Raw genomic sequence first — 24,256 nt, 5'->3', positions numbered from 1 at the left:
CCTTGCTCAATCATGTCCGTTGCTTTATGCTACATCCTCTTTACAGACATGATCAAAAGCAATTCTATATGACACATTTAGCATGTGAAAATGCAGTAACCACAGGTAATAATCAACCAAAGACAACAGCAACTACGTAACGTAATCATGTTGAAGTTAAAGGGTCTTTTACATATAGTTTAAATCCATCCTTGAAGGTTGCAGTGTCATACTCTACAAAATGCTTGCAGTGATCATGTTTTGAGATGAATGTAGGTTTTAGGAAGAGATCATAGTAAAATATCTAATTAAAGCTCCAAGTGCATGTCATTTGTAATAAATCATATAGGCATATTTGGTTATTGATGATGCGTCCAATTTGTTACGAATTATATTTGGAGTCAATGTGGAAGGTCTTGAAATGGTATTGTCAGTCATTCAATTTTTATGTTTCATGGCTTTATTTAGTTCATTTGTATGTCACAGATGCAAACTTCATAGCTGATACAAGTAGAAGATAGTTTGGTCTAGCTTGAATTTACGTGTGCTTGTTAAACCACTATGTCCTATGGTGAGCTAGCATGTGCGAAATGCTTGAATCTTGCACTATCAAGTGAACTATAATAATGATACTTGAAGTAGAACATATGAAAAAAGGTGTGTGGCACAGATCCAAGTCGTTTTCTGCATTTCTATATTAAAACTGGCAGTAAATTACAAGCTAAACATATAGCCTTTACGGAGGGAGATTTCACATTGAACCTAAGTCAGTATGTTTATGTCATACTTGGATTAGATTATAAAACTGTATCAGATTATAATCATGAAAATTGTTATGTGAGTGGTAATATTAACTTTAAAATTTGAAAGAATATCATCTGTGTTCAGATTAGTTTTATCGATCCAATTTGATGTCATTCATCCTCATCTTCGTTATCTTTGACACCCACCCAGTTTGTGAATGCGAACAAAAACTCTTTGAAGGTAATTTTACCATCCTTATCCCAGTCCATTTCTTCTGCATGACAAAAAGATCAACATGCAGGCAGTTAGTAGTTTATATTGAAAGATTGAACCTCATTGAATGAATATCATTCAGCGAAAAGGAGACAAACCAAATCGTTTGATCCCAATTTGATCATTGCCCTTCTTCCCTGATGAGGATTCATCGATAGCTGAGATAATTTCGGCTTTGCTCACGTAGCCATCTTTGTCCTTGTCAAAAAAGAGGTACGCATCGACTATGGTATCAAATGTGGCTTCCAACTCTGGCAAGCCAATTCTTGATTTCTAGGATAAGACACAATCAAGGAATTATTTGCATCTTTCATGATGAGGACCAATTAAAAAAATCCAAGTGCGTATGAAATAATGAATGTCATTAGTGAAATAATGAATGTCATTAGTGTATCGCCATTTAGCACAAACTCAAGGTTAGCTTTAATTTCTCCATCTATATGTTATCATTGCTCGCTTTTTGACATTTCTCCGTTTGGTTCCTCGGGTACATACCCCGAGAAACCTATGGTAATTTCACATGGCCAATTCAACCATCGATAGATCCAACTTGGATTCAATTGTAACCCAAAACGCCATTACAATTTAATGGAAGAACACCAAGTTTCCTATATTCATATGCATGGAATTGCATAGAGTCTGATTCCAGAAGTGTAGAGATTGATACCGAGGAGCCTTCGTTTGATGTTCCAAGAAGGTAAACAAGCGCCAACACAATGATGAATTCCTTGAAATCCACTCCTTTGCTCGAGTCCATATCACTTTCCTCATGAAAAGCTTTGACCTCTTCATCTGAAAATGAGACTTGCAGTTGCCTAAAGCACTCCTTCAGCTCGTTCAGATCAATGGTCCCACTACCATCCTTGTCTGAGAACATTCAATGCAAATCACATTATGGACTGCCCAAACATATAAGTGAAAGATTCCTTATTTTGCAAAATAATCTTACATGAAGACCCATCATAAAACAATTATTCCCTCCATGCAAAATGTTCTATGAAGACCTATCATTAGGTTAATGCATGAAGATCCATCACAACAATTTCCCTCCATGCAAAATCTTCTATGAAGACCTATCATTAGGTTAATGCACGAAGGCCCATAATCCAAGTTGTTGTGATCCATCACAACAAATTCCCTCCATGCAAAAACTTCTATGAAGACCCATAACCAGCATATCTTAACACTGGAAGCTTACTTACAGTTATAATTTAGCGACGAAGAATATCATACACCATGATAAATATCCATCGGCGAAGAGTGAAGATGATGGAACATTACCAAAACGCTTGAATGTGAATCTGACTTTCTCAAATGTGGCATCGATCTTTGAGAACTTCATGATGATGCTATTGAATGATTTGATGGAGCTCTTGGCTGCCGCTCCACGGTCCTTCATTGCTTTCACCATTTTGTACTCAATTCCTGATGGTCCCTTGCACTTTTGCTGCTTTCCCACTCTTGAACCCATCTTTGATTCCTTCTTCTTCTTCTTTTACTTTTAAATGTGAATATTAATAAAGGATCTCTGAATGGAATGTTGGAAAACATTTAGGTCTTTAAAATTGCAAAACATTCATCTAATAGTTGGATTATTCCTAAACCCTAAAGGTATGTATGTACCTCTCTCTCTCTCTCTCCACATGTTAAATAAACGAATCCGTATAATGATTTATATACTGTGAGGGAATGGCATACCATATCTACCAATGATTTGAAGCCATACCACACACACACATATTTCTAAGCCATCCCTGGATGGTTACTCATCAGGAATAAATGCGATGAGTTAATGAAATGATTTCTGGGAATGCATGAAAAGAGATAATTCATTCCATGTCATAAAATGATCATCAAGAAGACTCACATAACAACCATGGAAAAGCCCATATGATAGCATCTACATAATCAGAACTGGGAATGCGTTCAAACAAATTGTTTTTCAAATGGGATCCTTTTGGAAGCCATTATCATGAGAATGCGGTTGGATTCTGGGCTGAGCAGATTGATTGCGCTTGGTGTGATTGTCCAATGTAAAGCAACAGATATACAATCTATTCTTCTTCCGACGTTAAAGGAGAAGGAGACAGAGAGATCTCTCACCTGAAGATTGGGTCTGGTGCAGAATTTGAGAGGGGTGGGGCGGGGAACAGATGTACACAACATATTCAGGAGATTGAGGAATCACGACTCCTCGCATTTCAAACGTTTTCTTATGCAGAAAAAAAATAAGAAAAGCCTGGGTGAGTGTAGATGGAGAGAGTGCCCAAGCCTAAACCGAACCAAACCGAACTGCCAAACCGTCTAATAACGATTGAACGGTTCGGTTTAGGCTTGAGCCGAGCCTTTGCCGATTCCTACACACACACACACACACGCACGCACACACAACTCTTTTCTTTCCATGAGATGAGATGCCTGGAGTCAATCTCGCTTGCCTGACCGATTCATATGTATGTATGTATGTCTACATGTCTCTAGGGACCGTTGATCATGAATGGGTATTCATTCAGGGAAGTAATGAGAACGGGGGGGGGGGGGGGCTCCTCTCTTCCGAGAGGGGCATGCATGGTTGATCAAGTGGGGGCATTCGGGGAAAATAAAATGGAAACCCTAGGCCTTGTCTTGGTATGTTCACTAATGTCAGAAAAGGACTAATGTGATTGGATAGAAGGAATTATATGTGCATGCACTATCATGATCTTCACAACCAATGAATGGAAAGACAGTTAGAAAAGCATATCTGTTCAAAGGGCCTAGGAAGAAGTATAAATATGAGGCCTAACTACCCTCATCAAACTCATTAGGTTGGTTCACATTGTCATTGTTAATTTTGTATTCCATGCTTCTTTTTGCACTCCCACTCCTCGTGTTGTGAGACAAGCGTGAATAGGTTCCACATGTTTACGATGGTCGCAACTTTCGCCACACATTGCTATTCTCTGTAGCATGAAACATGTGCTAAAATAAGGATTCAATTTGTGTGGTCATGGGAGTCATTGTTGTGAAACTCTCTCTTGCAACAACCCACCATTTATAACATTAAGGATCTATGTTAGCTAAAAATGCAAGGATACATTCTCATCGTCTCTTAGTCAATCCAAAAAACAAACAAATATGCCCTTGGCTTACCATTCAAGGCTTGGTTAACTCTTTTTTGTCTAATCATTAATCTTAAGATGAAATACACTACTAAACGTTAGTTTTGGTGCCTAGTCTTGCAAATAAACGAGTCCTTGTGAAATGAGTACCTCGATCTACGTACCAAACGCTTTATTTGTAGTTGGAATATAGTGTGCCATTTTAGTCAACCGGTCAACTATAACTAACATTGTATTGTGTTGACGTTAAGGTACAAGACAAACCCATAACAAAGTCATCAGACACGTTTCGTTGTTTCCTATCTAGGATGGCCAAAGATTGCAACCCTCTCATACTTAAGAGGTCTAACAACAAATGCATCGAGACACGTTGTCTAGGACATTTTTGGCCATACATGGTCACCAATAGCAGCATTCAACCAATTCTAAGAGTTTTCCTTAAGGACTGTATGTCCAACACATGGACTAAGATGGGAGTACCTCATATTGTGGTTCATAATGGGAACCTACCAAACATTGCCCTACAATTCAATTGGGGAGGATGTACAGCGAGCATCTAATGGTTGTGGTGCAGGACACGATCCAAGCTTTCCACATAAGAATTCTATAGTTGCGGATCATCGATTCCCCTTCCCCAAAGAATTCTATTGGTTTAGGAGGGGCTCCCCCCTTTCTTGAAGATATATAAACCGTGCTCCTTGTTGCCTCCTAGAGGGAATCATGTAAGGCCATTGTAATTTGGCCATGAGCCCATGTCAGTGTAGCTAACCAAGTGGTGTGGAGACACTCTCGTTCTGATACCACCCATGTTGTTTGGCCCGGAGTCAGTTAAGGTCCTCCATGTTTCTAAGAGGAAAGTTGAGATAAATGTTTTCCATACCACCCATGTTGTGTAGTCCCGAGTTAGTTAAGCCCATGCATGTTTCTAAGTCCTCAAACGATATAAGGAAAGTTTGAGTACCACATAATGCTCTCCAAACAGGACATACGGGGTGATTCGATCGCTTTAACTCAATCTCAATTGCAATCTCAATCGGCTCCTCGATTCTAGTCGTTTCACTTGTACACACATTTCGATTCGATCCCTTCAAACGAGAGAAAGCTCAATTTGCATAAGCTTCTTTGTCTTTGATGAGCTTGAGTTCAAATCTAGCCCTTGGGCCTTGGGAGTTGGCATCTCATTCAACTACATACCTACCTCTTTTATGTATGTATATGCATGCATAGATGTGAATGTAAGGCTCCATCGGAAGAGAATGGCGATTCTGCTCTGCCCTTGTTTGCTTGCCTTTGCCTGTATGCAGACCAGACTCCCATTGGAAATCCTCCTCTCTTGGGGTATGTACAATACCCTCAATCTCAACTACTGGTGTTTCTTGTTGAGCAGATGTTTGTTGTTGTAAAAGCATGCCATCTGCACTGGTGGGTGGGGTTGATCCACTTCTGCCCATTACGAAGCAGAGCTTCATAACTCTATGCAGACATGGAGAGATTGGCACAGCTCTCCAAGTTGTGTCTCGCATGGCTGAGCAGGGGAAACTGGTCCCAACCAGCTTCTTTTATCATCTTCTTGTGGGCTGTGCCCACAAGAAAGACTTGGACATTGGCAGAGAAGTTCATGGCCTCCTTCGGAATAGCGGGTTGCATAAGACCCCCTTTTTGGGCAATCACCTCATCCGAATGTATGATTCGTGCGGGAACCTATCTGATGCTCTTAAAGTTGTTTTTGATCTTACTCAAACTGATGTATTCGTATGGACTTCGCTTCTTTCGGCTCATTCAAAGCATGGTAACATTGAGCAAGTTTTCCATTGCTTTCATCAAATGCACGAATTGAATGTCCAACCAGATGGGCATGCTTTTGTTGCAGCCCTTAAAGCTTGTGTAGCTAGCAAAGTAAGCAATAGCTATGGCCATTTAATTCATGCCCATATTATAGAAACTGGACATGAAATGAACTTGTTCGTTAACAGTGCTCTTACTGATATGTATACAAGAAATGGAAATATAGAAGATGGTCTTTGCATCTTCCATATGATGCCTGATCGGAATGTGGTACTTTGGAGTACGATGATCATGGCATATGCACAATGTGGGTCTTCGTGGGAAGCTCTTTCTTTCTATAAGCAAATGCAATTCGAAGGAACAATGCCAGACCTAGTCACTTTCATTAATATTTTGAAAGCAGCGTGTGCAAATATAGAGAGATTTGAACAAGTTCTCAAAGTAATACATGTGCAGATCATCGAGTCTAGTTTGCAATCAGATGTATGTGTCATCAACACTTTGATCGACGTGTATGCGAAAGTTGGAGACCTCGTACATTCATGGAAGGTTTTTGAAGGATCATGTACTCGAGATGTGGTGACTTGGAGTGCTATGATTGGAGGATATGTGCAGCATGGCTGTGTTACAGAGGCTCTCAACTTATTCAATAAAATGCAACAATCAGATGTAGAGGTGGATCGAGTTACATGTTTGAGTTGTTTAAAAGCGTGTTCTAGCATAGGAACAGGTGCACATGGAAAGTTGATTCATGGTTTGGTCATTGAAATGGGGCTTGAACTAGATGTCTCCATTGGCAATGCACTGATTGATTTGTACACTAATTCAGCTTGCCTAGAAGATGCATGCAAAGTTTTTGATAGTATATCGAAACGAGATGTGATCACTTGGACAACCATGATTTTAGGTCATAACAAGTTTGAGCAAGAACACATTGGTCTTGTTTTATTTAGTGAAATGATAAAACAGGGGATACGACCAGATAACATAGTGTTTATAGGCATTCTCAAAGCATGCGGTAGTTTGAGATCTTTACAAGATGGAAAGCTAGTTCATGCAAACATTGTTGAGAACAGTTTTGAAGTTGACATAGGTTTAAACAACACCCTAATTGATATGTATTCAAATTGTTGGAGTCTTGAGGATGCATGTAAGGTTTTCTCTACAATGCCAAAGCAGGATACCATCACATGGAATGCTATGATTGCAGGTTGTTTTCAATGTAATAGCTATGAACTTGCTTGGAGAAAATATGAAGAAATGCAGCATGCAAACATGGAACCAGACAATGTGACTTTTCTGAGCCTCCTCTCTGGCTGTAGTAATCAGGGCCTTGTGGTTAGAGGCTATGATATTTTTAAGTCAATGAGGGAACACCATGGTTTGGAACCTACTATTGATCATTGTAACTGTATAGCTGACCTTCTTGGTCGTGTAGGGGATGTTGAGGAAGCTGAAGATGTGCTAAAAGCTGGTGAATCAGGATCAAACATTATTGGGTGGACATCACTGCTAAGTCACTGTAGAGCACATAGCAATATAGAAGTCGGATTGCGGTGTTTCCATCGTGTAGTTGTTCTGGATCCCAAAAACTCTAAAGGCTATATACTCATGTCAAATATCTTTGCTAATGCTGGTAGACCGAATGATGCAGAGATTGTGGAACAACTGAGATACTGTGGTAATGCGTGGAATAAGCCTGGAAATGCCTTCATTATGATTGAAAATAAGGTGCATAGTTTTCTTGTTGGAGAACAAAACCATCGTAATGTTGGAAAATTGAAAAATCTAAGTATACAAATGCAAGAGGAAGGATATATGCCTTCTTTAGAATTGGCACAGACACTAGCTTGTGATAATGACATGCAATGTTGCTTCAACTAATTGTCCAGTGGAAATAGTTCACCTGTATGTAGCAAGAGCCTTTTCCAGTTAGGAGCAACTATGGTGATTTCTAGAGTTGCAGAGAGCTTATTGATTTTATTATTCATTCATATTTATTTTGTAATATCAATAAATCTTCAGAACAAGAGAGAAGTACAAATTTGATCTTTAAGGTTCACATTCACACAAAATAGAGCCTTAATCTACTTCAAATCTTATTTTTGACAACACTGTATACTCCTTGTTCAATTAAACAACCCTGTATTGCACAATCCGAACCCTTGTACAATTCATAACCCAATCTGAATCTCTTGTTGTGTGGATTGTATTTCAAAAGGAGTCCTCAATAAACATATGGCATAAAGAGATAGTCACGACATTGCATGAAATATGCACATGTTAAATGGAATTTTCTGTTGCAGTGATGTAGAACTTTGAGGTCTGGTAATGTGCATGAAGACCTTCATGGTCTCTATTGTTGATGTATAACCTCACTTGTATCATCATCGTGGAGGAATTTATAGAGATTCATGTGCGCTCTGAAAGACACAGGTTGCTCTCGATAACACAGGTTCATGAATCCAGAAAGTTAATGGATACTTCTATAATGCAAACATGATGTTTTTTGTCAGACTTAACAGGCAAATTTGCATTTCCTCAGTTGTCATAGAATTTATGAACCTTCCAGTTTAACAATCTTTTGATTCAAGTCACTTTGCTGTGTGATTTAAATGTATTTATCGAACACAGTAAGATTATGTTAAACACTGTCTTGGGGGAAAATTGAAGACTTAGAGACAATAATACGGATGCACATTGTGACATACAGTGACTGTGTCACATGGAGAAAGAAGTTCACAAAAATACTTACATGTTATATTGAACCAAACCCTCATACACTACAGTCATTACAATCCACTTTAAGGATGCACATGGAAATACTAATAGAATCACCAAGAACCTTGTTGAAGAGTTCTAATTTGATCCAAAACCCAACATCAATCACAGAAGTTTATGGACCTCTGAGGAAATCTGTCTTCATGTCATAGGCGAGTGGACAATCAACATTACTGGTGTTCTCGGTTAAAAGTTCCATGTGTGAGTGGGGAGGGGAGAAAATAACTCTTATTTCCATTAAAACTGATGGAAGCTGAGAGCACACTCTTGTACATAGATGTGGCTTCCTCTACGAATTTTGCTCTTATTGTTTTCTGACTTTTATGACAGTTATCTTAGGCTGCATTTTGCTGCGACACTATTCTTTCTATCCACAGCAGTATATATACAATGCAAGTAGGGATTTTGTACCATTATCTAAAACGCATTAGCTGTTCCTTTATTAAAATAAAAAAATGATGGTAACCTGTGGGAAATGGGCTTTGTCCCCCCCCTCTTTATAGAGTAACAATCTTTGTTGAATCAATTTACGAACCACATATATCCTTCAGAATTTTCCCTGGTCGGGACAGCTTAAATGCTAGGAGCCTGCTGCAGCATGCATAGGGAATAGTGTCTATTTAGGCAAATGTTCTTGTACTAGGCGTATCGGTTGGCTTTTTTTTTTGTTTGTACGCAAGTAAGTCTTAATCACAACAAGAACATATTCCATTATTAAATTTATGTATACAGTGTGTATCAGCAATAATTATTTCACGCAGTTCAATCTTTGATATAGCCTTTGTTGCTGAGTGACAATCTACACACATACGAAGGTTCTTTGCAATCCTAATGGTAGTGCCTTGCGGTGTACTAATTAGCCCAAATGCTACAGCTAATTTCTCACAATGTCCATTCAAGGCATCCTCCTTCTCTTCTGCAGATAATGGACCTAATACTAACTCCACACATGGCTTATAACCTTCCTGCTTCATTTGTGCACTCAAACCTTTTAGCTTTTCACGAATTTCGTTGTTGCGCGGATGATCTCTCTCTTCTACCGAGAAATCATGCACAAGATTGTCAACCTCAATGAATGCCTTTCCTGGTTTCTTCCATCCATTTGCAGATAGTCTCAGCTCATCTATCTTCTCTGCATTTTCCAACATACCAGAACGTGCATATATGTTGGACATTAGAACATATCCTGAAGCTTTTGAAGGATCCATTACAACAACATAACTGAAACATCGTTTCCCTAAGCTTAAAGTAGTGTATGTTCTACAGGAACTGAGCAGAGACATCCAACCCACACTGTTGCAATGAAATGGGATAGTTTCAAGTAAATCTTCTGCCTCCTCCCACTTCTTTGCATGGGAAAGAATGTCAACCATTGAGTTCATATGTTCCAAGGTTGGTGACATGCCAAAACTCGTGATCATCAATCTCAAGTAGTGGCAACCTTTGTCGACTAGACCTGCTCTGCTAAATGCTGAAAGAACGCATATGAAAGTGACTTCTTCTGGTTGTAATCCTGATTGTACCATATCCTTGAAAAGTTTTTCAGCCAATCTATACTCGTTGTGCCGAGCACATGCGGAAATGGCTGCATTCCATGTGACCGTTGTCTGTGTGTTGAGTAAATTGAACACACTGTATGCATCATCAAAGCTCCCACAATTTGAATACATATCAATGAGAGAACTACCAACAAACGCATCACACAATAACCCATTTTCAATAATGTGGGCATGAGCCTGTCGGCCTTTAACAAGAGCTGAAACTTCTGAGCATGCATTTATAATGTTCACGTATGCAACTTCATCTATATACAAGTTATTTTGTTGTCTCATTTGATCAAACAACATAAGAGCTTTATGACCATGGCCTTGCCTAGTAAGTCCAATGATAAGTGCGCTACATACCACAATATTGCAATGATCCAACCTTTCAAAAATTATGCATGCATCCTTAAGATTGTCACATCTAACATACATATCAATAAGACTGCTAGCAACAAATTGATCTGATTCAATTGCATCTTCAATTATTTGAGAATGAATCCATTTGCCATTTTGGTGTAGGCATGGACAAGCTTTCAACAGTGACGCATATGTCACTGGACCGGGATTCATTCCATGCTGGTGCTTCATCTTGTCAAACAAGTTAAAAGCCTCTGCAGTGCATCCACTTTGTACATACCCATCTATCAAAGCACTCCAGATTACAATGTTTTCCTTCCTTGATAAGTCGAATACCCTCTGTGCATCGTCTAACTTTCCATGCTTCATCAAAACACTGACAAGGGTACTGGCAATATAGTTGTCAACTTCAAACGTACCTTCAACTATGTAGCTGTAAGCCCACATAACCTCATTAAGAAAGCCTAACTTTACACATCCTTTCAGGAAACTAACAAATGTGTAACAATCTGGTTCTATACCCTCATATATCATACTCTGAAAAAGCTGCAACGTAACCTCACCATATCCATATTGTGCACAACCAGCAATCAATGTATTATACGTTACATGATTCCTCTTTGGTAGCTTTTCAGAAAGTAAGCATGCATCCTTAAAAGAGCAGCGGTTCACATACATGCTAATGAGACTGTTACCAACAAGCCTGTTACTTTCCAGACCATACTGGATAGCATAGGCATGGATCTGCATGCCTGAATTCAGCCCGATTTCCAATGACTTGCCCTTCAAAATGCTTAAGAATGTGATGTGGTTCGGTTCTAATCTGTCTAACGACAATCGTTTAAAAAGACAGAAGGCCTCTTGAACATACCCATACCGACTGCAGGCCATAATTAATGTGTTCCATGACACAATATCTCTCGTCTCCAACCTGCTAAAGACCCTAAAAGCATCATCTAGACTACTCCTACAATTCCCATATATATCTATAAGCGTGTTCGCGATGTATACATCCAACTCAATTCCACTTTCAACAATAAATCCATGAATTATCTTACATTCTTCTAGATCTCCCATGTATGATAAGGCTTTCAAAACCTCTACAAAAACATGTCCATTTGGTTTTATGCCCAAATTTAGCATTTCATGATAAAGGTTAATTGCCATCTCATTGTGCCCAAGCTTAACATGGGCTGAAATGATAGCATTCCATGAAAATACATTAGGTTCGGCCAATTTATTAAACACTTGCTTAGCTTCAGGTAGCCTCGTAAAAAAAGCAAACATGCGAATAAGGTGGCTGACTAGAAAAGCATCAGTATCTAACCCGAAGCCGATTATAAGACAATGAATAGCCCTAGCATTTTCTATGCTTTTCTGGCTGATACATCTTTCTAGAAGGTGGAAAAATACCTGACTAGTTGTCATTGAAATAGAGAACCCTCGTTCTTCTTCTGCCTGTAGCTTCATCATCTTCAATGTATCAGTTAATGATAAAGTCCCACGTGTCTCTTCCAGCGAAACCGTCCCATAACTAGGACCAGACCTTCATACAAACGCAGAACAAATGATGTTTAGAGGATAGAAAAAGAAAGAAAATGATTACAACTAGCAGGTAACCTTGCCTGTAATCTTTCCCATTTGCTGTACCAACAGAAAGAAGTTCTTTGAGAGAATCTCCGATAGATGGAACCGGGGACAAGAGCTCGAGGTTTTCTCTGCTATGTAAAGAGCGTGCCTGCTGCATAGGAAAACAAATCAAATGAAGAGAAAAGAAAAGAAGCCATAGTGAAAGAGAATTCCCGGCAGAACCAAAGCGAGGAATCTATGGGAGCTTCCAAAAGAGAAGGAAGAATGGGGACCTTGGAAGAAAGGGTTGAGGAAGGGGTCCGAGGGTTTAGGGTTACAGGGGAGGAGGAGGAAGATGGCAGGAGGAGCTCCATGAAGCAATCAAAGCAGGAGCAGGAGCAGGAGCAGAGGAGCTCAGAGCGCAGAGCAGGGGAAGAAGAAGAAGGTAAGAGAACAGAAGAGGAAGCTTGACTTTTGGATATTTACAGAAATACCCCTCCCAAAGGTACTACTGCATGTACATATATGTATGTACATATAACCGTATATGTATACGTATTTATATATATATATATTGTATATCGTATTGCATTGCATTGTATTGTATATCGTATTGCATTGTATCGTATCGTATCGTATCGTATTGTATTATCGTAAGAGAATAGAAGAGGAAGCTTGACTTGGATATTTACAGAAATACCCCTCCCAAAGGTACTACTGCATGTACATATATGTACATATAACTGTATATGTATGGGTATTTGTATATATATTGTATTGTATATTGTATTGCATTGTACTATTGTATCATATCATATCGTTTTGTATTGTATCTTTGAAGATTTTATTGGACGAATACTTTCTTAATTTCCCTTACTTTTCCTCTCTCCGTACTTATCCTATAGCTTAACTAATTTACATCGTCGACCATATTATGAGGATTTTGTTGGATGAACAAACACATGGTACGTGTGTGGGCTAGAGGCTCTCTCTACTGGGAATGAAAACAAAAACATGAATGGCCACCAACATTCACCACAAAGTTGGAATAGTAATTGTTAGGGACACATTTCGTGACAAGCTTGTGTCACCCTTTGATTGCCATGATGCATCGTTTAGTGACAACATCTGATTAAGACTCCAAGGGTGTATTTGTTTGATGGTGTAAACATATGGGGTGTGAATCTTTTGAGGAGTTAGTTCTTCCCAATGTTCTTCTACATGAGCAAAGCCATCATCTTGAAGTCTCGATTATAACCCACTTCGAAATTTTATTACCATTATGGAACACATGATGGACTTCTCGTACTATTGAGGATGAGGGCAATGGTTGGATCTCAAAAATAGAATGCCTATGTGCACAGTGACAACTACTTGCATTATGCCTACACGCCCAATGATGATCAAAACTGTGCTGCCACAAGTACATATGAGATGATGCCTACACGTGTCTCACCTTCTAATGTAATTATTAATAGCCAAATGCCATCGTACCCCTTGTGGTAGAGTGTGTCATAAAAAAACGGAGAAGTTCCACTTACAAATTACAAGGTGCAACACATTCATCTTTGTTCATACCCATGAGAAGGAGATTTAGGTCGATGAAGAATTGCATTTCCATGATCCATGTGTTGGGATCCCTACTCCTTTGGTGTATGTCATCATTGGTACAAATGTAAAGGTTGCAAACTTCACATTATATTTTATTGCTGAACTTAAACTCATGTCCTCTATATGAGGACAAGGGCTTCAAGGTAGACCACTTCACCTTTCTCTTTTTCTTTTTTTCTTTTTTTCTTTTCTTTTCCTTTACGTTTGTATTGTTTGCTCAAAGATATTTGATTGCGGTCATTCAAATGTATGATCTCCATGTATCATAGATGCTTGATCATTGGGGCTTGAGTTGAGTTTCTAAGGTTATTATGATTTATTTTATATTTTCAATTTGATCTTCGTGTATAGTAAATGCTTGATTGTTGGAATCAAATTGATTAGCTTAAGTTCATATAATCATCGAATACTCATAATAATTGTTAATGAGAAATCCCTTTTATAGAACTAAGGGCATCGCAACGCACACAAAGAACTTGAATCAACCTCGTAAGAGATGGAAACAAATGTTAAGAGCCCCCATTGATGGATTATGTGGTTTTGTGTTGACCTTCCTAAATTACAAAGGGTTTTCAATGAAACCTTAACCATGAGAGTCTCGTACAAATACAAACATATGATTTGCATTCACAATCCAATGAATGCTTTGTCAACTTGTTTTCTACCTAAGTGCAAGTCATGATATGGTGGTGGGAGATAAACACCATTCCATTTGAAAAGTTAAAAGTGAAGATTTTCTATCCAATAAATGTGAAAACATCATGTTATAGTTTACCCAAAAATAGATTATTAATTTCAAAAGCCTAAGTTGATTACTATCATGACAAGTTCCTACTACAGTTTAATTGTTTTTTGTTACAATGTACAATTTGATAGCAAACTTGAAAAGGGTAGAGTTAGGTTTTGGAATTGATGGGTTATTTCTCTTAATCAGTGTCTTACCCCTCAAAACATGGTGGTCAAAACCTTCACTTCCTACTTCACGCCACAACAACTAAAATACCCCAATGCAATTTTATTATTGACAACCACATGCCATAACTCTCTCCCTGCCAAAAGCATGACTTTCAAATTCATGTGAGCAATGCTCATTATAATGAATTTGAAGCTTTGTCAAGATATATAGAAAGTGTCTTTGAGAAGCTTACATAATAAACATGTGTTTAGGCTTTAAGAATGAGTAAAAAGACATGCATGATTTTCTAATCTTAAATATAATAGAAACCCCGTGTGAAGTAATATCTCAATGCCTGTCAATCAAATAAAAAAAAAAGAATAAGATTGAGGCATGCCATAAAAAATGGTGAAAATCGAAGTGCACACAACCTGAAATCAATATTCCATATCATGGCTTCATTTTTGTGGCTTTGCCCTTCATACAAGTTTGAACTACTTGTGCTTTATTCACTAACTAGGCTCGATGCGTTGAGAACCTATAGAGAGCTAAGAGTATTTTTTTATAGATGGTCACATATATGGACAACAAAGGTAAATAGATTGTGTATGATTTGTATATGTGTGTGAGGAAGAATAGAGAGAGATAGACAATACACAACATTACTAAAAGACAGTACATTAAAAAAAAAGGGGGATAATTAAACAATGATAAACAACTAATTTACAATTCAACAAAGTACAAACCAATGATAATCACCGCTAAAGATCACACATTAATTAACGCTTGAAGCAATGGTTTATATTGAAACTTTTATGTGTGTTCTTCTAATAGAAGTATGAACCTGTTTGCTAACTAATGCGAACTAGTGTTCTTTTTGGAAAAATAAATAGAAGTATGAACCTATCTAGAGACTACCTTGATAGAAATTGGATGGGTATGTAAATTGTCTAGTTCTTTCAAAGAAAGGTACATATTTCCTATTCATTTATCACAATTTTGGTTGCTATTCCTTCCAATGGCCATCATGGAAGGAAGGAGTTGGATGAAAATTGAACATTATTAATAAAGGCCCCTAACATATAGAATATTTCATATCAAAGCTATCAAATGCTTTATCATAGATGTTTTGATATCACATCTAGGCAACATTCTCATGTGTTAAATATAGAGATATTGGATTTGTAGATATTTGTTCTTATGCTTATTTGGGTTGGGAAGGGGATATTCTGGCATCTTATTTGGTTTATTCACGTCAACAAGCAACTTTGCATACCGGCCAATTTCCAAATGCTTTAATATTTGGCAATGTGGACATTAGTCACTTAGTCACATCCATAGTATATGAGGACTTCTCCTTCGGCACGTTACTTTATTGATTCGACGAAAATCGGTTGAAACTATTAAAGTCGAACCTTGGAAATTTGAGTTTGCCAAGATGGAAGAAGGTTACGATTGATGACACGTTGGTGGATCCAACCACAACACTGTATACATGACTAGACATCTGTACTTCAGCAGATCGCTTTTTCCACGAGCATTGTGTTGGATATTATACATATTCTAATGGAAATGAGCTCATTTCATTCAAAAGTAGTTTTTAATACAACGAGAGAAAAAGGGTCGATTTGCTTTACGGTGGATGACATTCATGTATCGCGGGACCGGAGACTGCTTTTGCTTTTTTGCCTTTCTGCTTTTTGCTTTTTGCCTTTCTGCTTTTTGCTTTTTTGCCTTTCTGCTTTTTTGCTTTTTTGCTTTTTGCTTTTTTTTTGGGCTTTCCTGCTTCTTCTTGGGGCTTATAGACTTATAGTCATCATCATCCTTCCTTCCTTCTTTCCTGTGATCACAGGAGAGGTAGAGAGGTAGAGAGAGAGAGAGAGAGAGAGAGAGATAAACAGAGGAGATGGCAGGGAATGATTGGATCGATGGTTACCTTGAAGCGATCTTGGATGCTGGATCATCCTCAGCGGTAATGGCAACAGCAACTACTGCGCAGCATCCCATCCCTGCTCCGATCGCGGAGAGCCGCATCTTCAACCCCACCCAATACTTTGTCGAGGAGGTTGTCGGAAGCTTCGATGAGAGCGATATTCATCGATCCTGGCTCAAGGTCAAGTTCCCTGCCAAATTTCATTGTAAATCTTAACATGAGAGATGATGATGGTTGCTCTGTTCTCCTGCACAGAGGATTAAAAAAGAAGAAAGGAAGGGCATAATGAGCCATGTGATCTCCAAGCTTTCACACAGTAGCTAGCTGAAATGAAATCAAAATAAGAATGTAGGATCTTGTTGTAGCTAGGCATCTGATTCGAATATGTGCAAGAATGGTGACCCTTTTAGGAGTTCCTGGATTGCAATGTGACATGTCTCAGGCTGATCAAGTCTGCATTGGTGACATGTTCTCTTCTTCTCCTCAATATTCTGCCTTACTCCACAAATTTCTGGTCTCAGGATTGTCTTCTTCTTCTTCTTCTCAATATTCTGCCTTAGAAACATGTTTCTGTTTTCGTCATGTGAGCATGTGAATGCATCAACAACATGATGGGATGCCTTGCTCTCATGCACATGGGTGCTCAAATATGGGTCTGAAGCTGAATGTTGGTCTGGGCTGTTAGCTTTCGATTGCTTGTAATGCTCTCAAGACTGAGGATTTATGTAGTGGCAATAGTTTTCGAACAAGTAAAAAAATTTGTCTTTATGCTATGTGGTCTTGTCATCCTCGATTCGGACATTCAAGAACTCTTCTATGTTCTGAAGTGCAAACCATTTAGGAATGGCAAGAAACTAAACCTGAAGAAATGCGTTTGCTTTAGTGGTTCTTCTGTGGTTTATCGCCTACTTCCAATTTGGCCTTGGGTAGGAGGTGAGGCATAATACAAGGATATCTCGCTCTAGGTGCAGCAATCAATCCTTGTATTATGATGATTTTGGCTCGTTTCAGCCTCTGACTGTGCTCATTACTCGTGAGCTGAAGTGCTTCCCCAGGGAAGGAGTTCCAAGAGTTCACATGTGGGGTTTCTTTATTGACAATGTTTGGCCAAGAACTTGGTGTGTCTTCTGCTTGAATTCTTCTATTTCCGTCATCGTTACGTCGAACTTGGCTTTGCTTGCTGAGATTACCCTTGCTTGTGTGGCCATCCTCTCTTCAAGTTGTCTATGTTTCTCCTCCAGTTGTGGTTTAGACCTCGTAATTCAAGTTTGTGCTAAAACAGTTGTTCTCGATTGTAACTCCAAATTTGCTTCAGATTGATGGCTAGCCATGGCTTGATGACCCTGACCATGTGTTTAGAGCTTCGAGCATCCTCAATGTGTCGCCCATCCACTCTCTGAGCTAGAGATTCCCATATTTTAAATGGGGATTTTTGAAGGAATTTTCAAATTACTTCTATTATGTCATGTTTTAAGGTCTCAAAGCATGCACATTGGAGGAGTAGGGGCACTGGAGGCTGAATGAGAAGTAAAAGGAGATGGAGGTAGAGGGATATTGGAGGGGCAGGCTGAGAAATTACAGAGGGGAGCTCTGAGAGAGAGAGAGAGAGAGAGAGAGAGAGAGAGAGAGAGAGAGAGAGATTACTGCAGGCAACTGCGACAAAGAATATCCACGAACGGAACATCCGGTTGGAGAACATGTGTTGGAGGATATGGCACCTTGCCCGAAAGAAGAAACAGGTAGAAATTTAAGTTATTAAATGTTTGATTTTTTCCTCATTTCATGCATTGAGGAAATATTGTTTAAGTATTCATGCATTAAGAGGGCAAGATTTCTTGATTTTCTATATAGAAAGCCTAATGCATTTATACATTAATGAGGGAATGATTTTTTCTCTATTGAGGAAACCTTGTGCTCTAACTGAGCCTCATTGATTGATACATCAAGAGGGCCAGGCTTTTGTATCTTCAAGAGTCCCTAAAGCTTCATGCTCCTGTTATTGATCCAGATTGCATGGGACCAAGCTCAGAGGCTTGCAAAGCGACAGATTGAACGTGAGGAAGGACACAAAGATGCAACTGAAGACCTGACTGATTTTTTGTCAGGAGAGAAACCGGATTTCTCATCATCAGCTGTAAGCACCATTACTGGTGGTAAAGGAATGCCAAGAGTGAGCTCTGTTGACCGTGTTGCAGAATGGGCGGAACAGCCAAAAGAGAAGAAATTATACATTGTTTTGATTAGGTATGGCAGACCATTTCCAGATTTCTTTGATGCATTTAGCACCTGCATGCATGAGTGACAAGCTTATGTGAAAGCATCTTATTTTCCTTTTGCTGTACTTTTTGCAGCTTGCATGGACTAGTGCGAGGTGATGACATGGAACTTGGTCGAGACTCTGACACAGGTGGCCAGGTGAGCTTTGTTTGCACTGAAAAATTATGAAGCATTTTGAAACTTCTTGTCTTGAACTGATATTTAATTAAACAGGTGAAATATGTTGTAGAGTTGGCAAGAGCACTGGCCCATATGCCGCAAGTGTACAGAGTAGATCTCTTAACTCGTCAGATATGTTCAGAAGATGTTCATTGGACATACGGAGAACCCACTGAGATGCTTGGTTCAAAATCATATGCTACTGAAGAGCAACAGATTGGGGAAAGCAGTGGAGCATATATAGTTAGAATCCCGTTTGGCCCAAGAGATAGATATATTCGTAAAGAACTATTGTGGCCATACATTCAGGAATTTGTGGATGGTGCACTGGTTCATATCTATAACATGTCAAGGGTCTTGGGTGAGCAGGTTGCTGCGGGAGACCTTGTATGGCCTCATGTTGTTCATGGTCACTATGCAGATGCTGCTCATGCAGCCTCTCTCCTATCTGGTGCACTAAATGTGCCGATGGTTACTACTGGACATTCTCTAGGTAGAAATAAACTGGAACAACTTTTGAAACAAGGTCGTCAATCTAAAGAGGATATAAATGCAACATATAAAATAATGCGCCGTATAGAAGCAGAGGAGCTGTCTCTTGATTCATCGGAACTTGTTGTAACCAGCACTAAGCAAGAAATCGATGAACAGTGGGGCCTTTATGATGGTTTTGATGTTAAGCTTGAACGGTATTTCCGTGCAAGGGCTAAATATGAGCTCAGCTGTCATGGTCATTACTTCCCGCGGATGGTGGTAGGTTCTCTTTCTTCAGGCCATAACCCTATTTATTCCAAAATTTTCTGACTCCTGGAATATATGCAAGAGCTAAGCAAGGTGTTCTTAGGTTATTCCTCCTGGAATGGAGTTCAGCCAACATCTTGAATCTGACTCTGGAGATGCCACTGACAGTGATGCAGATACAGGTGGAGATATGTCTATTGGAGAAGAACCACCAATATGGGCTGATGTGAGATTCCCTGTTCTTGTACGATAAATACTTCATACTAATTTTACAGAGAAAGCAATAATCACTCTGGTTATGATATCCAGATTATGCGATTCTTTACAAATCCAAGGAAGCCAATGATCCTTGCACTTGCACGACCAGATCCAAAGAAGAACATTACAACACTAGTAAAAGCATTTGGAGAATGTCGTCCTCTTCGTGATTTGGCAAATTTAGTATGTGTATATAGACAGTTCTACTTATGGATGCGTGTAATATGTACCTATTTGCATACCTATCTATATATTGATACATGCATATATACATCCATAAACTATACAGATGCATGTAATCGTTCATTAATATGTTCTTTCTAGTCGAGACTTTCATAATCCTTCAGGATATAATCTTTGATTTGTGGTAGACTGGCTTTAGTTTTTGGTTCTCTTGATTTAACTTAATGTTTCCTTGATAGATATTTGCTTTCTTCTGGGAAACTCTTAATACTAATAAGGAGTCCTATCTTTAGTTTACAATGGAATAAGATCCAGCTTAATTTAGTGAAGTTTTATGCATGTAAGTTGCTGATAGGATATGTTTGATTCTTTAGACACTTATATTGGGGAATCGTGATGATATTGATGAAATGCCCACGAGTAGCTCTACAGTCCTGACAACAGTTTTGAAGTTAATTGACAAATATGATCTTTATGGCCTTGTGGCATATCCAAAACATCACAAACAGTCAGAAGTCTCTGATATTTATCGGCTTGCTGCAAAAACGAAGGTACCAATTTGTTTGTATTGAGAATACTTGATTATGTTAAGTTTGTTAATGTAGGGTTTTTGTGAGGACAATAAAAAAGTGTCAACAAAATTCCACTGTTGAAGAAAAGATTTTATAATATAAATCAGATGTACTCCAGAGTGACTTCTAGAGTGTCAATGACAATTTCTAATGGTTTACTGGATGTTTGAAGATGCACATGTGAGGAGTGTTTGAATCCTCATGACATCAACGCAGAAATTTGTATGGTTTTTCCTCATCTTTCTGGATGAAATGGCGTTTTGGCCTGTCCTTTTATGCTTGTGATGATTGCCAAATGACACTTAAATTTTTTTCTGTTCAGGCTCCACAGTCATTAGTTAATGAACATATTAGTGCCTTAACATGACTTCTCACACGAATGATTTAAAACTGCTAATGCGTTATCAAATTCTGAAGAAGGTTTTGGGAAGAATCATAAAGTTCCTGGTCTTCAAATGCCAAGAGCTCTACAGAACTTATTGAATATGTAAGGATGACATATCTGAAATACAGGCAATATCACGTAGAAGCATCTTCATGAAAAGGCGCGGCCTGTTCATTTCCTTCGGTAGCATCTTATGTCTTCTCATGCCGGAAGTGTGAACTTGGAGAAAATTTCTCTCTATTAAGCCTGCATTCTTTCAAAATTTCTGAATTTTGGCTAGGGTTTGAATGTAAAATATTGAAGTTTCTAGCAGCAGTAAATGTTCTGATGCCAGGCAATGGAAACTGAAATATGTATAGCAGCAGGATATATTGTCAATTATGATATTGTTAATAAACATCTGGAAGTATTAACAGTCCATGTTTTGCTGCATACCAGGGTGTATTCATCAATCCTGCTTTAGTTGAACCTTTTGGGCTTACATTGATTGAGGTATGAGGCACACAGTGATAGTACTTTTTAATAATTCATGTAACCTGCTGCTATCATCACATCAAAAGCAAACGTGATAATAACTGTGTTACCTTCCACAGGCAGCATCAAATGGGTTACCGATGGTTGCAACTCGAAATGGAGGACCAGTTGATATCCATCGGGCACATATCTAATACCCACCCTTGAAATCAACTTATAGCTTAACTGAAGTGTTCTTTGTTTTATGTTGGAAGGCATCTTTGTTTCAAACCTGGAATGTGATCCCAAAAGCTACTTTCTTCTATGACAGGTATTAAACAACGGGATACTGGTAGATCCCCATGATCAAGCAGGTGTTGCGGATGCCTTACTGAAGCTCTTGGCTGACAAGCTATTCTGGATGGAATGCAGGCGTAATGGATTGAAAAATATACATCTGTTTTCATGGCCTGAGCATTGCAAGACCTATTTGTCAAGGATTGCCTTATGTAGGATGAGGTATCCCAAATGGCAGAATGATGATGACTCAGCGGCTGAACCCGATTCTAATGAAGACTCGTTACGTGATATTGGTGATCTTGAAGTCTCATTAACCTCGCTTGATGACATAGATATCTCAGAGGGGAGTGGAACCACACAAACACAAACTGCTAACTCTGTGCCCAACAAATTATCATCATTTCCCAAACTGCATACTGGTAATTTAGCATTCCGAACACCAAACGTCAGAAGAAGGAAGCGCCTAGTCACCATAGCTGTTGATTGCTATGGTTCAACACAAAGCCAGGGTGCGGATTTGGTTTCAGTAATAAAGAATATTTTTGAAGCCACACATTTATCGCCAACATACCGTAATGCAGGATATGTATTGTCTTCTTCCTTGAAATTGTCTGAACTCCTCACAATCCTGGAATCTGGCAATATTTCTGCATATGAGTTTGATGTCTTAATCTGTAGCAGTGGCAGTGAACTCTTTTATCCAGGCTATCTAGGTTCAGAAGATGGAGGCAGCTCTGATCCACAGCTTTGTGTAGACGAGAATTATGACACTCATATTGCATATCGTTGGGACAGAGTGAGTGTGAGGAAGACGATGTCTAGATGGTTAACAAAATATGAACAGCTTTCACGAGCACTAGTTGAAGACGATTGCCCTTCCAACCAATATTGCCTAGCTTATAATGTGAAGGATGTAGACATGGTATGTGTGTGTGTGTGTGAGAGAGAGAGAGAGAGAGAGAGAGAGAGAGCTGAGATGGATGTAGCTTTGTTAGTAAGGTTGCCCAATGGAGACCAGAAGCTCATGAGTTCAACTGTTACATTCCACAGTGGTATCTAGTAAATTAAGAGATGTATGGAGTAATAGAGGTTAAAAAATTTGGTTTTGAACCCAAGATGTTGTGCTAGTCTTAACAACTTACCAGCAGGGTAAATATGATAAACGAGATTGGGCTAGTGAGAGTATATATGGTGTTACGAGAGAAAAAGAGAAAGGGAGAGAATTATATTTTTGTAGCGAATATAGTCTACTTTATATCCATCCTTAATGTATTCTTGCAGTGCTGGAAAGTGGATGAGATCAGGATGCAGTTTAGACTTCAAGGCTTAAGAAGCCATTTTATTTACTGCCAACATTCCACAAAACTTCACATTATTCCCCTGTTGGCTTCTCGATCTCAAGCCTTGAGGTGCATTTTCTTTATGCATGTTTGAAACGTGCATTCTCAACTAGGCACTGTTAGCTTGGCTTTGGGATCATTATGCTCACATGCTTTTATGAGAATATGAAAATGATGACAGGTATTTGTTTGTGAGATGGGGAATCGATGTTGCAAACATGGTGGTGTTCATTGGCGAGGCTGGGGATACTGACTATGAAGGACTACTATCTGGTGCACATAAAACTGTTATATTGAAAGGTAGTGTAAAAGGTGGTTCTGAGAATCTTCTCCGAAGTGGTGGTAGCTATGCAAGGGAGGATGTGGTTCCGTCAAACAGTCCTTGCACTGTGTGCACAGAAAATAACTTTTCAACTGAAGAGATTATCAAAGCTCTGAAGCAATTGGGGTAGAAGAATGCCGAACTTCATAAACAGTGGCTCAATTAACGCTGCCATTAGAGCAAAAGAAAAGAAGATATACGCTACAGAAGACTGGACCATGTATATAGTTTGTTTCGATGTATAAAGTCGTGGTCACATGTCTTGTATGTAGTCCTTATGAGTTCAAGCTCAGCGATATAAAAACCGAGGGTATTATTTCATCTTGTTTGTAAACTAGCTCATAAACAGACTCCTCTCCTCTGTTAAGTTCGAATATTAACTAAGTTACTGAAAGTTAATTATTTCAAATCATGCTAATCACAAATAAAAAGAGATAACCGTGTATAGTTTAACTGAATATCATTTAATTTCTGAGTAAACTTGAGAGATGATAAAATTTAATGACAAATCTACTTCTGATAAGAAAATTGAGTAAACATTTACTTACACCCGTAGCAGATAAGTTTTTTATATCCCGTAAGTCCTAATTCTAGCCAGGGGGCAAAGCCAAGGTATATATAGTCAGGTTCATATTAGCACCAATTTCAAATTCATTTTTATAATCTACAGGAAACTTCAAAAAACAAAGATGGC

General features: G+C 38.7%; 4 protein-coding genes across 7 annotated transcripts; 2 read left to right on the top strand and 2 right to left on the bottom strand.

Moving 5' to 3' along the window:
* Window positions 1-648: 648 nt before the first annotated feature.
* LOC147855901 (Calcium-binding EF-hand family protein) lies at window positions 649-3,203 on the bottom strand. 3 transcript variants are annotated; one of them, XM_087329041.1, is made up of 5 exons: window positions 3,100-3,203; window positions 2,278-2,524; window positions 1,664-1,863; window positions 1,095-1,269; window positions 649-997 (listed from the first exon to the last, which is right to left on the bottom strand). In XM_087329041.1, the coding sequence occupies exons 2-5, from the start codon at window positions 2,465-2,467 to the stop codon at window positions 894-896; spliced, it is 669 nt and encodes a 222-aa protein (XP_087185167.1). In that variant the 5' UTR covers window positions 2,468-2,524; window positions 3,100-3,203; the 3' UTR covers window positions 649-893. The 3 variants fall into 3 exon arrangements, with proteins under 3 accessions (XP_087185167.1, XP_087185168.1, XP_087185166.1); XM_087329042.1 differs by having other exon boundaries at window positions 2,278-2,494; window positions 3,100-3,182; XM_087329040.1 differs by lacking the exon at window positions 3,100-3,203 and having other exon boundaries at window positions 2,278-2,917.
* A 2,133-nt stretch (window positions 3,204-5,336) lies between these two features.
* Window positions 5,337-8,234, top strand: LOC147855900 (pentatricopeptide repeat-containing protein At2g33680-like). The gene has a single exon (XM_087329152.1). It carries the CDS (start codon window positions 5,505-5,507, stop codon window positions 7,764-7,766), a length of 2,262 nt encoding a protein of 753 aa, XP_087185278.1. The 5' UTR covers window positions 5,337-5,504; the 3' UTR covers window positions 7,767-8,234.
* Window positions 8,235-8,620: 386 nt separating this feature from the next.
* On the bottom strand, window positions 8,621-12,536 carry LOC147855899 (pentatricopeptide repeat-containing protein At3g57430, chloroplastic-like). 2 transcript variants are annotated; one of them, XM_087329150.1, is made up of 2 exons: window positions 12,427-12,536; window positions 8,621-12,302 (listed from the first exon to the last, which is right to left on the bottom strand). In XM_087329150.1, exon 2 carries the CDS (start codon window positions 12,035-12,037, stop codon window positions 9,350-9,352), a length of 2,688 nt encoding a protein of 895 aa, XP_087185276.1. In that variant the 5' UTR covers window positions 12,038-12,302; window positions 12,427-12,536; the 3' UTR covers window positions 8,621-9,349. The 2 variants fall into 2 exon arrangements, with proteins under 2 accessions (XP_087185276.1, XP_087185277.1); XM_087329151.1 differs by lacking the exon at window positions 12,427-12,536 and having other exon boundaries at window positions 8,621-11,820; window positions 11,978-12,130.
* A 3,988-nt stretch (window positions 12,537-16,524) lies between these two features.
* LOC147855898 (putative sucrose-phosphate synthase 2) lies at window positions 16,525-23,919 on the top strand. Its single transcript, XM_087328985.1, has 13 exons — window positions 16,525-16,752; window positions 18,222-18,311; window positions 18,581-18,816; window positions 18,924-18,987; window positions 19,063-19,761; window positions 19,853-19,975; window positions 20,059-20,190; window positions 20,565-20,741; window positions 21,586-21,639; window positions 21,741-21,803; window positions 21,932-22,822; window positions 23,182-23,309; window positions 23,422-23,919. Exons 1-13 carry the CDS (start codon window positions 16,546-16,548, stop codon window positions 23,690-23,692), a joined length of 3,135 nt encoding a protein of 1,044 aa, XP_087185111.1. The 5' UTR covers window positions 16,525-16,545; the 3' UTR covers window positions 23,693-23,919.
* Window positions 23,920-24,256: the final 337 nt, after the last annotated feature.

Source organism: Azolla caroliniana, unplaced genomic scaffold (assembly GCF_043228905.1).
Source record: "Azolla caroliniana isolate FFs.n. ecotype wild unplaced genomic scaffold, voAzoCaro1.0.p SCAF_13, whole genome shotgun sequence".
NCBI classification, from domain to species: Eukaryota; Viridiplantae; Streptophyta; class Polypodiopsida; order Salviniales; family Salviniaceae; genus Azolla; species Azolla caroliniana.
Note: the sequence above shows the minus strand (reverse complement) of the source record. Positions and strands in the feature narration are given on the sequence as shown.